General features: G+C 29.7%; 2 protein-coding genes across 2 annotated transcripts; both read right to left on the reverse strand.

Moving 5' to 3' along the window:
- Positions 1–1,606: 1,606 nt before the first annotated feature.
- On the reverse strand, positions 1,607–6,368 carry LOC124825967 (uncharacterized). Its single transcript, XM_088091969.1, has 6 exons — positions 6,256–6,368; positions 5,878–5,961; positions 4,400–4,867; positions 4,209–4,298; positions 2,529–2,938; positions 1,607–2,364 (listed from the first exon to the last, which is right to left on the reverse strand). The coding sequence occupies exons 1-6, from the start codon at positions 6,308–6,310 to the stop codon at positions 1,705–1,707; spliced, it is 1,767 nt and encodes a 588-aa protein (XP_087948095.1). The 5' UTR covers positions 6,311–6,368; the 3' UTR covers positions 1,607–1,704.
- Positions 6,369–10,834: 4,466 nt separating this feature from the next.
- Positions 10,835–15,852, reverse strand: LOC124825966 (uncharacterized). Its single transcript, XM_088091970.1, has 6 exons — positions 15,624–15,852; positions 15,368–15,442; positions 13,695–14,162; positions 13,445–13,537; positions 12,883–13,295; positions 10,835–11,685 (listed from the first exon to the last, which is right to left on the reverse strand). Exons 1-6 carry the CDS (start codon positions 15,679–15,681, stop codon positions 11,002–11,004), a joined length of 1,791 nt encoding a protein of 596 aa, XP_087948096.1. The 5' UTR covers positions 15,682–15,852; the 3' UTR covers positions 10,835–11,001.
- Between the last annotated feature and the right edge of the window lie 1,157 nt (positions 15,853–17,009).

Below are 17,009 nucleotides of genomic sequence, written 5' to 3' on the forward strand. Positions count from 1 at the left end.
TTAAGGTTTAAAATAAATAATATATATATATATATATATATATATATATATATTATATTCCTCTATTTCAATAATTAATCTTGGTTTTGTGGGAATGCACTACGTTGTCTCTCGTTGATTGTTAGATGCCTATCAATATCAATAATTTGTCCAAAGTAATTGGATTTGAATACTTAATTGGTAGACATTTTTTCTTTTAGATAATATTCTTTTATATATATAAATTAAGCCTATAAATAATTGTAAAATGTATGAGAACAGAAAATAAACCAATTAAAAAGTGATACGGTCTGGTTCCGGGAAATTGCTTTCTGCGATTGAGAATTCTCTCTCTCTCTCTCTCTCTCTCTCTCTCTCTCTCTATATATATATATATATATATATATATATATATATATATATATATATATATATATATATATATATATATATGAATGTCTATATTAGAATTGAATCATGGGTGATGCGAGCATAAACTAAATAAAAGAATTGCTTAAAATAATAGCAAAGTGCAATTTTGTTTATACAACTACGAAATTTAGAAAGTAAATACTTTGTTTAAGATTGGCTTTATTGTTATGCATAGCATAAGTACAAAACTTTGAACTGTGCTAGCACGCATTAATCCACAGAATTTATTAGTTCGAAATATTAACAAGTCATAGTTTAGCACTAAACATTACTCTTTTGGCTTGGTAATTGCCTATAGTCAGAAATTTGTGGTGTCATTTTCATAATCAGATTCCGACTATTCTGTGGCTAGCTAGTTAACTGACCAATAATTTTGAGAATTAAAATAATATATATAAAATAAGTATAATTTTAATGTTTAATCTTAGTAAAATTTATTATTATCAGTCATAAAATAGTGTAAACCAGTTTTCTTTTACTATAATACACTTTACAAATGAACAAATGATATGAATAATATATTTCATAAAGAAAGCTTAGAAGAGTCGTAACATCTTGTTTACGTATTATAAAATTCATGTTGACTTTGAATTCTCACCTAATATTCCTTGAATTTTTAAATTAATTGTTTTTTTAATATGTTTTGAATTTTTTATTCTCAGTGCATTTACGTGTAATAATTTCGAAAAACAATTTGAAATAGTTTTAATAATAACTAAAAAAAAATTAAATTTATTATTATTTTTATCCGGTCCAATATACATATTAAAAAACACATTTCAATAAAATCTAGAGTGTTACTTCCTCCGCCACCCCATCTTCTCCCTTCACCTCCCCAAATTTTTTTAAATTTCAATCTTACCCTTTTTACTTTTATCTTTACTTATTTTATTTTTTATTTTTTAAAACCCTAATCCTCTTTCACTTTCACTCTTTCTATCAGAGGCAAGCCCCCACCCCCCACTCCCACTTTCAATTTTATAAATAATTTTATTAATATTAAAATATTACTACTAATATTTTTCACATTTAGTTACTTTTTTAATATTACTACATATAATATGATGATTCTAAATTTGTATAAAGAGCGCTATTTATTTATTAGAAGGATTAGGAAATGATTTGACAAGTTCTTAAAATTTCAAATGTGCACCATAAACAGGCAAATAATAGAATCTCAAGAAAACAAATCACAGCACCAGATGAAATGCAAATAAAAACAGTCTCAAAATAAGAAACTCCTTGCAAACTTTTTCTAGGGCACAATCTCATATTTAGTTTATTGAAGGACATTCAAGCCTTTTTCTTTGCGAATGTGAGGAAGATTGGGCGTAACATTATTGGCGTAGACGATGGAGCATCCTCCAAATAAGATAGCACCGAACACGCAATGCCAATCCATCGGTTATAATCAAGTGTAAGATGCACAACGAATACCATTAAACCAAGTCCAGAAATGAAGTAAAGGATCCAACTGGATAAGAATTCAAAGATCAACACCGAAGCGCAAATTAGAGCAGGAAACATCAGTCCAAGAGAGGCGAAAAGTGACACATTCCCAAATACCAACTTTGTTAGCCGCAACCGGACAGACTCTTCCTCTGGTCTTGCCCAACATACAGGAAGAATAACCGAAGCGTAGAAGAACATAGACGAAGCGCATAAACATGTTCCAAGTGCAACGGACAGAAAGAAAAACGTATACCATATCTTCCTTGAGAAAAAAGGAGTATTTCTACTATCGATATTCCCAATAGGAAGGGTCATACCTCCGGTGATCCCTAGGCCGATAACCAGAGTTGCTACCACTAACAATGTATTTGCCGTAGCTTGCAGTCCTGATATTGATTCCTTGTGCAAAATTTCGTGTGTCAGATAGAACAATTCTTTTGGAGTCAAACCATCTTTGTTTTTCATTGTTTTCATTGCAGGTGGAACTATTTTCTCCACATCCTGTTTGGATAAAAGTGAAGACTATTAGTATAATGAGGAAGAAAAAGAAGATAAGCAGTGAAGTAATTATTAAAAAAAAGTATAATAAATGCATTAAGGAACAAAAGACAATAAGTAAAGATTATTCATAAAAAGAGGCTAACCGTGCAGACAAGCATACATACCTGAAACCATTTCTCCTCACTATTCATTAGAACATGGTTTGTTGAAAATCCTGGTTTTATTTCACGTTGTCCCATCTTTCCAGCTATGTGAAGAACAGTGTTATCCCCAGAATCAACCAGTTTTGTCATAATATTCTTTGCAGCCGGCTTGCTTAATATTAGTTTGCAGACAGATTTTTGTCGATGTAGAATTGCAATGTGAAGTAAGCTTTGCTTGCTAGAGTTCACTTCAAATAGCAAATCAGGATGGTACTTTAACAGAAGTTCTAAAATATTAGTGTTTCCTGATTTTGCTGCATCGAACATTGCTTTCGACAATTGTGCATGGTTGATAGTATCTTTCTGCTTTTCCATGCCTTTAAAAACAGAATCTACAATCTCTCGATAGCCAATAGTTTCCTCGCAAAGGGCTGCCATTGAGTTTAAATTATTAGCCCCATTTAGTTTAGGTGCTATTTTAGTCAAATATATTGGGATATGATTCTTATTGAAATAATAGTTGTAGGGGTTACATCAATTATTGTGTAATATATGTGAAATTAGTTAAATTATTATCATATCCTAAAATCTGTTTTTTTTTCTTTGACTGTTATTAAAATGTATTCAATTCAATAAAAGTATATATTAAACTTTTTTATATTTATGCGTAAATATATCCAAACATAATATATATATATATATTAGGTTGACTTACAAGGTCTAACAAAGGTGATAATGAAATGTAGGTCATTGTTTGGTAGAAGGAGAAGATTATGGCCAAAGTACAGTACGATGTAATTAGTCTGCTTCCAAAAGCTATAAGTAAGATAGTTTTGAACTCGGAATCAAGTCAAGTTCAATTAGGACACATCAGGTAATAAGTTAGACTTTGATTATTTGGTTGGTCTAGAGCTAACACAAATCTAATAGATGGCAATGACACAAATTAGGTCAAGATTTACTAAGTTGAGTTAGATTCACACATCAAAATCATGAGTATATTAGATTAAGTTGGATCGATCTTAGGTGAAGTTGAGCTAAGTTATTATAAAAAAACTCTTTAATAATAATTAATTTTAATGATAAGAATATGTTTAATAATTAAAAATATGTTTAGTGATTAATTTAAAGAACAATTTCTTAATTAAAGACCAATTTTTCTATAATTAAAATCTTATTAATTATTGTTAGTGACGAATTTAAAAACTAATTCATAATATAAACTATTTTACTTACCAATTTAAAAACTAATTATAATTTTTTAAAACTATATTAAATACCAATAATTTTTAGTTTATAAATTGATATTTAAATTGATTAATAACTAATTAGCTTTGTCACTAAAATTCATTATTCAATAATTTTGTTGTAGCGAGTTTATTCTCATCCATGTGAACTAGAATCTATCCAAGCTCATATAAACACGCAAATTATAAGAAAAAAAAAATGAATTTGAGAATATTAACAATTTTTAATTTTTAATTTTTTTAAGGTGAAATTTTTTAAATTTAAATAATTCAGTTGCTCTTGTGAAATTTTAAAATTTTAATTTCTTTTTAATTATCTCAAACAAACTACAAAATATATTTTAAAAAATTTTAAATCCACCAAACAAATAAATTATTTTATTAAATTTTGTCGTACAAAGATAACACATATACTACTGTAAGAATATATGTAAGGAATATGAAAACTCACAACATTGAGCTAGCATTTGCAAAGCCGTCAACCTCTCTTCGTTTTCAACAGTAACAAGTTTGGGTTCGCTATCCAATAATTCTGATGTGATGGCTGTCATATGCCCAGAGTGAAGTGAAGAAAAACATGCGTAAGAGAAAAATGGCATCGTAACATATTACTGTTAAGAAAAGAAGAGATTTGCATGAGCTTACTGTAAATGTTGTTGTTGATGGTCAAGAAAAATAGCTTCACAATGTCTGGGAAGGATAGCTTGTGATGTGGGTCCTCTGAAGTCTTTCGAAATAAGAATTTTGTCATCGGAATGTGACCTGCAGAAGATGCTATTTCAATTGGAAGCATATGGTTTTGGTCTCTAATCCACAGCAGCCATGGATTCTTGCAAAACAGAATTTTAGCAATTTCCACATTTCCAGTCATCGCAGCCAAACAAAAGGCCGTGTTCCCTTCTGCCTTGTAATTTTCCAAATCTTCTTTGTCCATACAATGCGTCAACTCTTTCACAAAAGTAGTCTGTTCCATGCTCACTGCAACGTGTATGGCTGTTGTTCCGACACCGTTTAATGGAATTCGCCACCAATAAGGATGAATTTTATAATAGGATGAAGCCTCACTCCAATTTCCAGAAGCTGCTGTTATATATATTTGCCTTTTCTGCGTTTCTGCATATCATGTCTTTATATAATCAACTTTCTTTCACACCCTTCAATATTAATAATATATATGTTTTACATTGATAATAATAACGTTATTTAATAAGTTTTACGTAATCGTTATTACGATTTAAAGAACCTTTGCCCTCTAAAATTTCCCCATTTTTTTAAAATAATAAGATAATGAAAATGTGTTAAATATTAGTTAAAGTCAGATATATATAATATTTTGGATGGTGATGATATTTCAATGCTGTATTATATAGGTTCGAATAGAATTAATAATATTACTTAAAATTTAGATTATTTCAAAAGATTTATCATCTGACAAAATTTATGTATTGTTTCAGAAAGCAACCTTGTAAAAAGATAGGGACATCTAAATATCCTGGCATATTTATTTAATTTTTTCTTGCTGATAAAAAAAACTCGTGAAATAATATATATGTATAATATTTTGATAACAAAGTAAATATGAGTATTGGTTTTTATCGACAAGATTTTTAATTAAAGAGTATATATATGTATAATTAAAATTATAAATAAAATTACTTTGTAAAAAATTTCAAAATAAAATAAGAAAAAATTCAAGTACTAAAAAAATATTTCATAAATAAAATTTATTTAGAAGATCATATCCGCATACCAATTTCAGCATTTCATACAGCAGCTGTTTTGAAAACATTGTTTTACCAAACATAACTTAAGAACTTTCATCTACCAACTATAAGTTAGTTTTATATATATAATATATATATATATATATATATATATATATATATATATATATATATATATATATATATATATATATATATACACACACACCATATTTTCATCGATTTGAAAGGTTAATCCTACATACTTTTTAGTAAATCCATTGGAGGTTTCTGACTTAAATAAAATTAAAGTATAAAAAGGTAATTATAAGAAACAAATTAAGACATGCAGACAAAAAAAGCAAAACTTAAATAACTTTGAAATGGAAGAACAACAAATAAACCAATTAAAAATCATACTGTCGGGCTCTGGTAAACTTCTTTCGAGTGGCAGTGATTGTGAATCCTCCGTGTGATGGATAACAATACTCAGTTCTGTACCATCTGTAAATGCATTTACCAAAGGATAGGTAATTATGATCTTTTAGATGAGAAATGAAACATCAGTGATGCAGAAATAAACTAAATAAAAAGAACGCAAACAAAATAGCAAAGTGCAATGTTATTTATACAACTAGGAAGTGAAATTTGGAAAGTAAATACTTTGTCTATAATTAACTTTGTGGTTATAGATAATACTAAAAGTACAAAAGTTAAACAGTGTAGGAACGCATTGATGTATAAAATTTAGAGTTGAAGATATTAAGAAAGTGATTTATAAGTTAGAACTATTCATACTCTCAGACATGGTACTTGCATCCGAGTTTGATATTTGCGGCGAAACTTTCATCATTCTGATTCCGGCTGCTGGAAATAGAGAGAACAGATAATTTTGTATGAGAAAAATGAAAGAAAAGAAGCTGGGGAAACATGCATGGTGGTTTGCTTTGGAGTTCCATTATATAGCTCTTTGCTGTTGACTTTGAATTCTACTGCTAAATCTCCTTTCTTCAAGGAGGTGTCATATCCCTACCCTAGATACATATTCAGCCGGACTGTTCTGTCGCACGTTTTTGCTCCCACAAAATATTCCCTCAATCTTTAAATTCTTTTTTTTTTTGTACAATCTTTAAATTAATCTAACTCAACTCATCAAGATAACTAAACAAATATGAGCATTAATACTTTAAAAATGATTAAAAGTTTGAAAGGTGTTTTAAAATTTAATGGCCTAGTAAGCGGAGTTTAAATATTTGATTAACAATCAAACAAAATAATGCTTTCACACATATATGCGGATACATAGCAAGTGGTGCCATTTCTTTTTATCCCGATGTTTTCTTTCTTTATTCTTACATACGATGCATGTGTAAGTGTAATTAAATTGAGAAACAATTTAATAATAATAAAAAATTAGAATTACTACAGTTGTGCTATGAACATGCTCATTGTCTACATGAATGAAACCATAAAATGTGGACTAGAAGATCAATACACAGATCATCTGCAGTTTATTAACTGGACGAATCTCGGTTCTAAAAGTATAATTTTTGTTTCAGAAAAGAAAGTTATAAATAATTAGAAACGAGTGCAATAGTTGGATTGAGGTGTCATAGATAGATTAGAGGTAATTATTGTTGATTTATTTACACAAATATGTAACTACATATATTTTATGTTTATTGTTTTTGTGTCGAACGTGTGAATTTAGTGATGTATATATCAAAAATTATAAAACAAAAATTATTAAAAAAATAATAAATAACATCTTGATATTATATATATATATAATTATCTTTCTAAGTTTTATATTATTTTTTAATGAAACTCATAAATATAGTTATTGTACTTTAAAAAGATATTGCATTGAAATATTTTTTTAGATTACAATGGGTCTTTGGATAATTATAATATATATGTGATTCTTAATTTTGATTTAGTTGTTTTTTAATTATGATGATTGATTTATATGCATATTATTATTTTATTGGTTATGTAAATATTATGTTGATGTATTCTCGATTATCTAGTATTTATAAAGACTATTACTTCTTAATCTCGTGGATTACTTTTAAGCCTTGTCTGAAACTTTGAGATAAGTTTGATACTTAACATTACTTGTTGGAAAGATGTACTTGTATATAAGATTGAGACTTATTGACAAGATTGATACGACACGAGGACTTCTCCACCTTATATGTTATTGGTTAGCAAAATAATATTTGTTAATAACATGTACTTCTCAGTATAAGCACTAGTGCAGAAAGGATTTTAGACGTATGTTATTTTAGGTTTTTAACGTCAGATTTCGATCCGACATTTTAACAGGTGACGTTAATGGGACGTCAGACTCTATAGAGTCCGACATCTATAAAACACGTCGGATTACACCAAAACCGACGTCTAAGGGCACTATAGACGTCGGACATGGTATTAACTAACGTCTAAGGGCATTATAGACGTCAGTTAATGCCTTTAATCGACGTCTAAGGACACTATAGACGTCGGACATGGCATTAACCGACATCTACTGCAGCTCGTGTCTTTGGGTAGCGTAGTAACACCTTCTTCCTTTACTAGTTTCGTCATAGAAAATGTTGCGTTTTTTGGACTTCTTGTGGCATTTCAACCGAAAACCCAATGTGGGTCCTTGCCTAGTTCCATTCTAACCGGCAATCAAAATGAATGCGGTGACTTGAGAACTAGGCAAGGACCTAGGTTCGGTTTTGGGTTGAAACACTATAAGACATCCAAAAGACGCAAGTTTTTCTTACGAGAAAACTAGCAAAGGGAGAATGTGCTACTACGCTACCTAAAGACACGAGAAAAACTGCACCAAAACACAACAAAAACTCATTTTAATTGGTTCAAATGGAAGGTAATCAATCAAAGACTAATTTAATCGGAGTAAAAGTAAGTTTAAACGGTTCAAAAGAGATAAAATGCACTTGGAAATGCAATGCCGCGAAGAGAAAAGGAGAGGAGAAAGACAATGAAGTATGCGTAATCGCGGGTTCGCGATTTCTGATTTAACAAGAATCTATGTCGGAACAATCGGTACTGTTATAGAGTCGCACAACGGAATAAAATATTTGGAAAGCGTGTTACGGTCATAAATCAAGTTTTGATGGTCCGTTTTAGAAAAACAATTTTCTTAGAGAAAATTTATCAAACAGTTAATATGCATAAAACAAAAAAGAGCATAGGGAGAGAAAAATTGATACACTGGATTTTTATCCTGGTTTGATTCAAAAGAATCTACGTCCAGTTGTTAATCACTATAAAAAGTGATTAACGTTTTCACTAAAATCAGTTTCACAAATTACAATAAGAGTGAATAAAAAAAACAAAGAGATAAAACCTTCCTTCGACGAACGAACTGGAAGATGACCACCTTGCCAACTCGAAGAGAACCGCTCCGACTATCGACACACGAAACGCGAGCTTCTCCTATTCACGAGACCAGGCAAAGCACTTGAACTAGCTTTTTAGAACTTCCTCAGACACACTGTATTCTCAAAAAGCTCAGAGTTGTCTTCTTAGAGTTTTGGAAGAACCTTATATAGCCAACTATTATGAATTCGTAGAGATGAATTATAACTGCCACAGATAATCGATTATTGTTAGTGATAATCGATTATTTGAGTCCGTTACAGGGTTTTTCAAAAGTGATAATCGATTATCCTGAGGAATAATCGATTATTCCAGAGACTTTGGCAGTTCTCATCAAAACCAGTGATAATCGATTATTTGGAGTAATAATCGATTATTCTAGACCAACAAGGTTTTCAGAAAAGCTCAGGATAATCGATTATAGCTTCTAATAATCGATTAAATGCGTAACAGTTCTGGAAATACAAGTTTTTCTAAGTATTACATGTTTAAAGCCTTTCCTAATACATTTATAATCTACAAAGTGCTTTTAAAACAATTAGAACAATCTATCTTCTTGCAACATCATCAAAATCATTTATCTTCAAATTTACCAATGCTCCTCATTGGTAACAATCTAGACGTCGGATATGGCGGGATCCGACATCTAAACGGCGAAAAAAAATGATTTTTCACATTCCGACATATATAGACGTCAGTTAGGAGGGTGCCCGACATATAGGTTAACTTTTCACCTATCCTGTCAACCATATAGACGTCTGTTATAAGGGGACCGACGTCTATAATCCTATATAGACATCGGACTAGCGGGATCAGACGTCTATATGGTGGAAAAAAATGACTTTTCACCTACCTGTCAGACATATAGACGTCGGGTAGGGGGCCCGGCGTCTATAATACTATAGACGTCGGGGCCCCTCCTAACCGACGTTTATATGTCCAACTTATTTACGAAAATACTACCGTCAATAATTTACGTTGATTATTTTGTGGTCCGACGTCTACGGGATGACTTTAAAAACCAATTCTACATTAGTGAAGAGATACTTCTCATAAGGTTGGTACATCTTATATCTACATGATATCGATAAAACTTGCATATAATTTGTGAATTCATTTAACATTCTAACTCAATTGACATTATCATTGTTTTTATTATTTCTTAGTAATTTTATTATTAATTTTAAATAATTTAGTATTTATTAAAGAATGTTGGAAAGATAAGTATTTGGATAATACAAGTATAATATTTTGTAAATAAGTAAAAATTTTATAAGATTGAAGAATATATTAAGAATTATAATTAAAGTAAATTTTTCAGACGTAATCAGTTGGATCCAACTTGTTCACTGAATAAAACTAGTAAAAGATCATTTTGAAAGCTAAACAAACTCACCATTATTTTCATCTTTGGAAGAATAGGGAACTATCTTAAAGGAGAGAGGACAAAGATGCATTTTTGGAAGTTGAAGAAACTCATCATTATTTTCATCATCTATTCCTTTTCTACTACTGTATATTTAACTTCATAAATTTAATTACTTTCTAACATTTTAGATTTATCTTATTAAAAATTAGTCATTTTCATTATTTCAAAGTTTTTAACCTTAATTAATAAATAATTATAGTTCATAAAACAAACGTGAGTGTCTTGAAAAAAATGATATTTGAATTTTTTTTTATTTTATTACTTATAGGATTTAGTATGAAAAAATGATAATTGAATTTTTTTTCTTTTATTACTTATCCGATTTAATAGACTTGGTAATATATTAGCATTATCTAAACTTTATCATTTTATAATTTAGTAGTACATTGATGCACAATCAGGAATGCGTTACGATTTCCTCTTCCTTGCAGGTAAAGCATAAATTATCAAGATCAAGATCTAGTGCTTGACAGATAATGCTTTTCTGATAATTCTTTCTCGAATATGGCAATCACAGGCTGTTTATTATTTGAGGAAAGATGTGCATATGAAAATTTAAAAGGCATACAATAGATTCACTCTCACACACATCAAAAGAAAAGGAATAGCACACAACATCCTTTGATATAAAACATTCTTAAAAATAGGTGTTGTCGCTAACTTTTTATCTTACAAAACACTCAGAACACTTGGGCACAATCATATGTACTTAGTTATTCCAACTAATTTAAGCTCCTTCTTTTCTGCAATGGATGATAGGATTTATATACCTTGCTGATTGGCCCAAACAATCTTTCGAACTTCACTGGAGCTACCTTGGACAAGGTTAGCACCAGGTGCGATATATATTTACTCCACAGAGCATGATCAAGTGTAAAATGTAAAATGAAGACGAGAACACCAACTCCAAAAGTGAAATAAGGGCTCCAACTTGATAAGAATTCGAAGATCAATGTGGCACTGGCAATAGAAGCAACCAACATGAGTCCAGCAGAGATAAAAAGTGTGACACTACCAAATCTGACCTTGTTTTCTTGTAAGCGAATAGACTCATCTTGTGGGTCCACATTTGAAGGAAGAATAGCTGAAGCATAGAACAACATAGATGCAGCGCAGAAACTTGTTTCCAGCCCTACTGATATAAAAAAGATGATGTACCATGTTTTTTTCCGAAAAATTGGAGTAAGTGTACTATCAATATCATTAAGAGGAATGGTTATGGCAACCGAAATTCCTAAGGTGATGATAAGAGTTGCCACCACTATTAAAGTATTTGCCAGAGACTTCAGTTCAGATGCAGATTCTTTGTGTAACTCTTTGTGTGACTGATGAAATAATTCTATAGGAGTCAAACCATCTTTATTTTTCTTTGTTTTCATTGAAGGCGGAACTATTTTCTGTACCTCCTGTTTCGTTCAAAATGAAACTAAATATTATTAAAATACAAAAAGTGGAAAATTAATTGTAAAAGTAATAATAAAGTGTTCATACAGAAAATCTAGGAAGATAATTGATTTTTCTGAAGAATAAGTGTTTCATAAAAACAATATACTGTACAGATGAGATATTTTAAAATAAATTGAAAATTTTCAACTAAAACTTTAGACAAAATTCCTTACTATATATTGGAGAGTTTTAAATTACATAAAATTTTAAAAAAATTCTATATTCACATTCCTTGCTAATTAACTTTTGGCTATCATTACTTTTCAATTCACATCGATTAGGATTTCTTTTTATTAATATTAAAGAAGTATTTTTTATTTATTTATATTGGTAGATTATTTTTATTGTAGATCATTGTTATTTCTTACTTAATATTAGTCAAAGTTTTTCTACCATTGTCAGAAAAACTATTAACAAACGTGAATTATTAGATTATTTTAGTGACATCTTTCTTGCTGATGTTTACAGTGATTATTTCTTTTATCAACACAGATACTATTATTTGTTAATAGATATAGTTAGAATTTTTTTTTCTAACATTGACTGAAATAACTTTCAATCAATTTTAACTATAATTTTTTTCATGGTTAATCAGGGAAAATTTTCAAGCAACACGGATAAAAAGAAGTCTGCAAAAAAAAATCTCCAATCAAGAAAGTCATAAAAATAACATGTATTAATGTCAGCCTATAATATAATAATATTAACTAAATATAATCTTCAATGGAAAAAAAATATCTAGTAAAAAAAAAGCTTAAGAAACTCTATGGAAGCTGTTTGAAGGTTGATTAAAAATATCATTAATATTAATAGTTTTGAATTATTAATGATTTTTAATATTTAAATAATGTTTATATTTGATAATCTTTAAAATACTTGATCCAATAAGAAAAAAAAATCAAAACTTAACATTTGAATGATTTTATTCAAACAAAATATTTGAATACAATTTTAAAGAAGAAATTCAAATTTAACAAACTAAAATATCTTTGAAATGGTGAATTTTTTTCTCTAAATAAATTTTCACAGTTTTCTTATAATCTATAGAAGGAGTGTTTGTTTTTTTCCAAACAGATTAAGGAACTGGTAGAAAGAAAAATATTAAATAGATAAACATCCTTGTAATGGAAAAATGCTAATGAAGTAGATATATATACCTTAAACCATGTCTCCTCAGTACGCATTTGAACATAGTTTGTTGATAATCCGAATTTTTGTTCTGGTTTATCCAACTTTGCAGCTAAATGAAGAACATTGTTATCGTTAAAATCAACCAATTGTACCATCATATTCTTGAAATCCCCCTGCTTTAATATTAGTTTGTATACAGCTTCTTGTCGATGCAGAATAGCAATGTGGAGTAAGTTTCTTTGCTTGGTGGAATCCACTTCAAATAACAATTCTGGATAATACTTGAAAATAAATTTTAAAATCATAGTGTTTCCATATTTTGCAGCATCAAACATTGCTGTTGACAATTTTGCATAGTTGAGAGATTCTTCCTCTTTTCCCATTCCCTTAAACAACGATCTTACAATATCTTCATCACCAATAGCTTCCTGGGACGAAGCTATCGTTGAGTTGAAATTAGTCATGTAGGCATACATAGTACACACAAAAATCTAGTTAAATAAAGTAATTATAATACATTTGTTGCAGTCCTAAGAGCAGCATTTCTGAACTATAAAAATTAAGTTGGTAAAGATTAATAGAACTCACAAATTTGGGCAAGCATTTGCAAAGCTGTGAATCCCCCTTCGTTTTCCATGGTAGCCAATTTAGGATAGCGATTCAACAATTTTGATGCCACGCCTGTGATGACCAGGCATAAATCATAAGGCAAAAAATGAAAAACTTTTGTTAAATATGCAAAAGAAATATGCTTCAGATACAAATAATAACATATAAATAATTTTGCCATGATCATTTTTTTTTCTCGCATTAAGGAAATATATGGATGAGAAATTACTGTAAATATTGTTGTCGATGCTGAAGAAAAATAAGTCGGCAATGTCTTGGAAGGGCATACTGTTGTGAAGGTCCACTGGAAGAGCTTGAAATAAAAATTCTGCCATTGAAATGTGGCCTGCAGAAGATGCTAATTGAATTGGCAGCATATTGTTTTGGCCTCTAATCCATGGCAACCTTCGATTCTTGCGTAACAGAATTCCAGCAATTTTAACATTCCCAGTCATTGCTGCCAGACAAAAGGCTGTGTTTCCATCTACCATGGGAATTTCCAAATCATGCATTTCCATACAATTCACCAGCTTTTCTGCAAAACTGGTTTTTCTCATGCTTATTGCAACATGAAGGGCTGTCATTCCACGACCATTTAGTGGAATTCGCCACCATTGAGAAGGAATTCTGGAATAGGATAATGCCTCAATCCAATTTCCAGAAGCTGCTGCTATATGTATTTTCCTTCTAGCACTTTCTGCATCTCATGTACTTCATACAATCAATTTTCTTTTCATAACTTTCACTTACCTCTATCTACAGTACACAAATATTATACTAAATATCACAATTTTAAATAAAATATATATAACTGTTTACTGCCATTATAAATATGTTTTACACTAATAATATACAGTCAAGCTATTTAATAAGTTTTATTTAATGGTTAATGTGATATCTCTGAACACAAAAGAATTTAATACATTGGTAATGCTGTTTAGGTTCCAGTATAACTAACATTACTCGAATTTAGGTGATTCCAAAAACATTTTTCATTAGGATATACCTAGTAAAATACAAAATTCATAATCAGTTATGGAAACTATAAGTAAATGTAAATACACTCATAACACATTATATATTCATGAGAAATTATCATTTACGATTCCATTCTTTTAATGGTTTAAATTAGATTCTAATTTCATAAGATTTACATCTGGTCTTGACATTGAATGTGAATAAAAATAGAGAAGGAAATAAATTCATGATATATAATGAATAAATTATATATGTCGTCACTATTTACGGATTTTTTTTTTGTTGATAAAAAAACTATTGATTTACTGTTTAAAATATTTTAATTTTTTCATAGATTTTAAAAATACTTCATTTGAGATTTTATAATTCCCGCATATGCATCCGAAATGAAAATACCCAAATAAATTTTTGCTTAAGACTTTAAGGAAAAAATTGAAAAAAAAATCAAAATAAATTTAGATTAATATTTTTTTCCCTAACACAAAAGTAACTTGTAAACCATTTTAAATAGACAAATTAAAGCCCACAACGTTCTTATATCGTTATGTTCTTTTTCCTCTCTTTTTTATATTATCTTAATAGGATATCTCAGTTAAATTGTCCTAATATTGTCACTAATAATTAAAATAACTTTTCAATCTAAGAACAGAATATAAAGTTTTGAAAAAATTGCTAAAAAAGCAGCTTTCAATCCAGTGTGGTCGAAGATGCTGTCATTTATTAAAGATGACTTAAGTTCGGATATGGAGATAAAGTAAAATTAAGTATGAGATATTTTATTATGTTTTTATTTAAAATTTATTTTTTAATTTTTTATTGACGAAATAAAATAGTTAATACTAAAAAAATTAAAAATTATTTTGAGACATTTTTTTCTTAAAAACCTAAAAGAATTAGTATTAAAAAAAATTAAATTTTTTTTACCTGAAACAGAAATTTTATGTTCTTGAACCTGGAGTCGGCCTCGTTCTTCACTTACGACACCCACTTGAGTAAAATCTGTAGATGCATTTACCAAAAGTAATGTTTTTATCATAATTGAAAAAGTAAATGCGTTGTTCATTATTGAATTCAAGCACAATACTAACGAATGTACAAAATTTAAACTTTGCAGGCATCCATGGATTTCACAAAACTAAAAGTAGAAAAAATTTCATTAGTAATTTAGAGCAAAACATACTCTCGGCCTTGGGAATGTCATCTGCAGCTGGCATGATACTTGCGTCTGAGTCTGCCATAATTCCGTTTAAGCTTTCCGTTAAGTCGTGTAGGGAGGACTCTGGTGGTGTATTTCAGTTACTTTTCACAATTGACATTCCGGCCACCGCAAATAGGGAGGGTGGGGACGGTGGCCGGTGATCTTCATCGTTTAGTATAAAGTGCGACAACTTTCTTCTCAAAGGATCTTTGATAATAATCCAAACCTCTTACACTGTTCTCTCACCCGATTTTTTCTTCTTGAATCTTTAAATCAATTTAACTTGAGCCACCAAACACAACTAAACAAAAGTTATTAATATTTTAATACGAGTTGAAAGTGTGAAAGGTGCTTTTAAATTTAAATGGCCTTACTATAATTGCTTTTTGTTACAAAAACACAGTAAGTCCTCGAAAATTGATTTTAATAATGAGTAAAGAAAATGAATTTCAAAGTATGTTGTTCATAATGGATGTGATGTGACCTTTTTACTATTCCTATGTTTTGTTTTGTTATATTTAGCATGTGCGGACGGAATCCAGAGACAATTTTAAATGGATTTTATTAATAATAAAAAGGAGCAAGTCCAAGATGTAAAGTGTGATTCGAATTAGAGTGCCAAGATCCAGATGCTCTCTAGTTTAATTTTCCAAGTAGCATTAAACCTAATCCTTAAAATATTAAACGCGTTCTTATTAAAAATTAAATTTAGCTATCATTTAGTCCTTATAGTTATACAAAATTTGGCTTTCAACTCTCATATTTAAATATAGTTCAATTGAGTTTATTTTTTAACAGTTGCCAATCCATATTGCGAGGTATTGCCGAGCATGCTTATAATTGAGTCTTATTTTTTCATTATTTTACCATATTTAATAATTTTACATCAACATGACTCTATCCATGTTTTGGTTCCAGATCTGAAGGGAAAATAGCTGAAGCATGTGGTTTTGGTCTCTAATCCATAGCAACCTATAATTTCAGCAATTTTCACATTTCCAGTTATCGCAGCCAAACAAAAGGCTGTGTTCCCTTCTGCCTTGCAAGTTTCCAAATCTTGCATCTTCTTACAATTCACAAGCTTTTCTACAAAAACTAGTTTTTCTTATACTTACTGCGACGTGTAGGACTGTAATTCCACCATCATTTAATGGAATTCGCCACCAATGAGGATGCATTTTAAAATAGGATGCATTTAGAATATCATCTGCGCCATAGAAGGAAATTGCATCTGAGTCTTTGGGGACTGGGGTTTTAAAACAACTTCCTAGGACTTAGTTTTAAAGAGTTAGAAGCAGCTCATAGGTTGGAATTGAAACGATAAGTCTAATGACAAGTTTCTAATAAAAAATTGAAGTTGTTACATGT

This window comes from Vigna umbellata, chromosome 5 (assembly GCF_029865625.1).
Source record: "Vigna umbellata cultivar VRB3 chromosome 5, Vumbellata_1.0, whole genome shotgun sequence".
NCBI classification, from domain to species: domain Eukaryota; kingdom Viridiplantae; phylum Streptophyta; class Magnoliopsida; order Fabales; family Fabaceae; genus Vigna; species Vigna umbellata.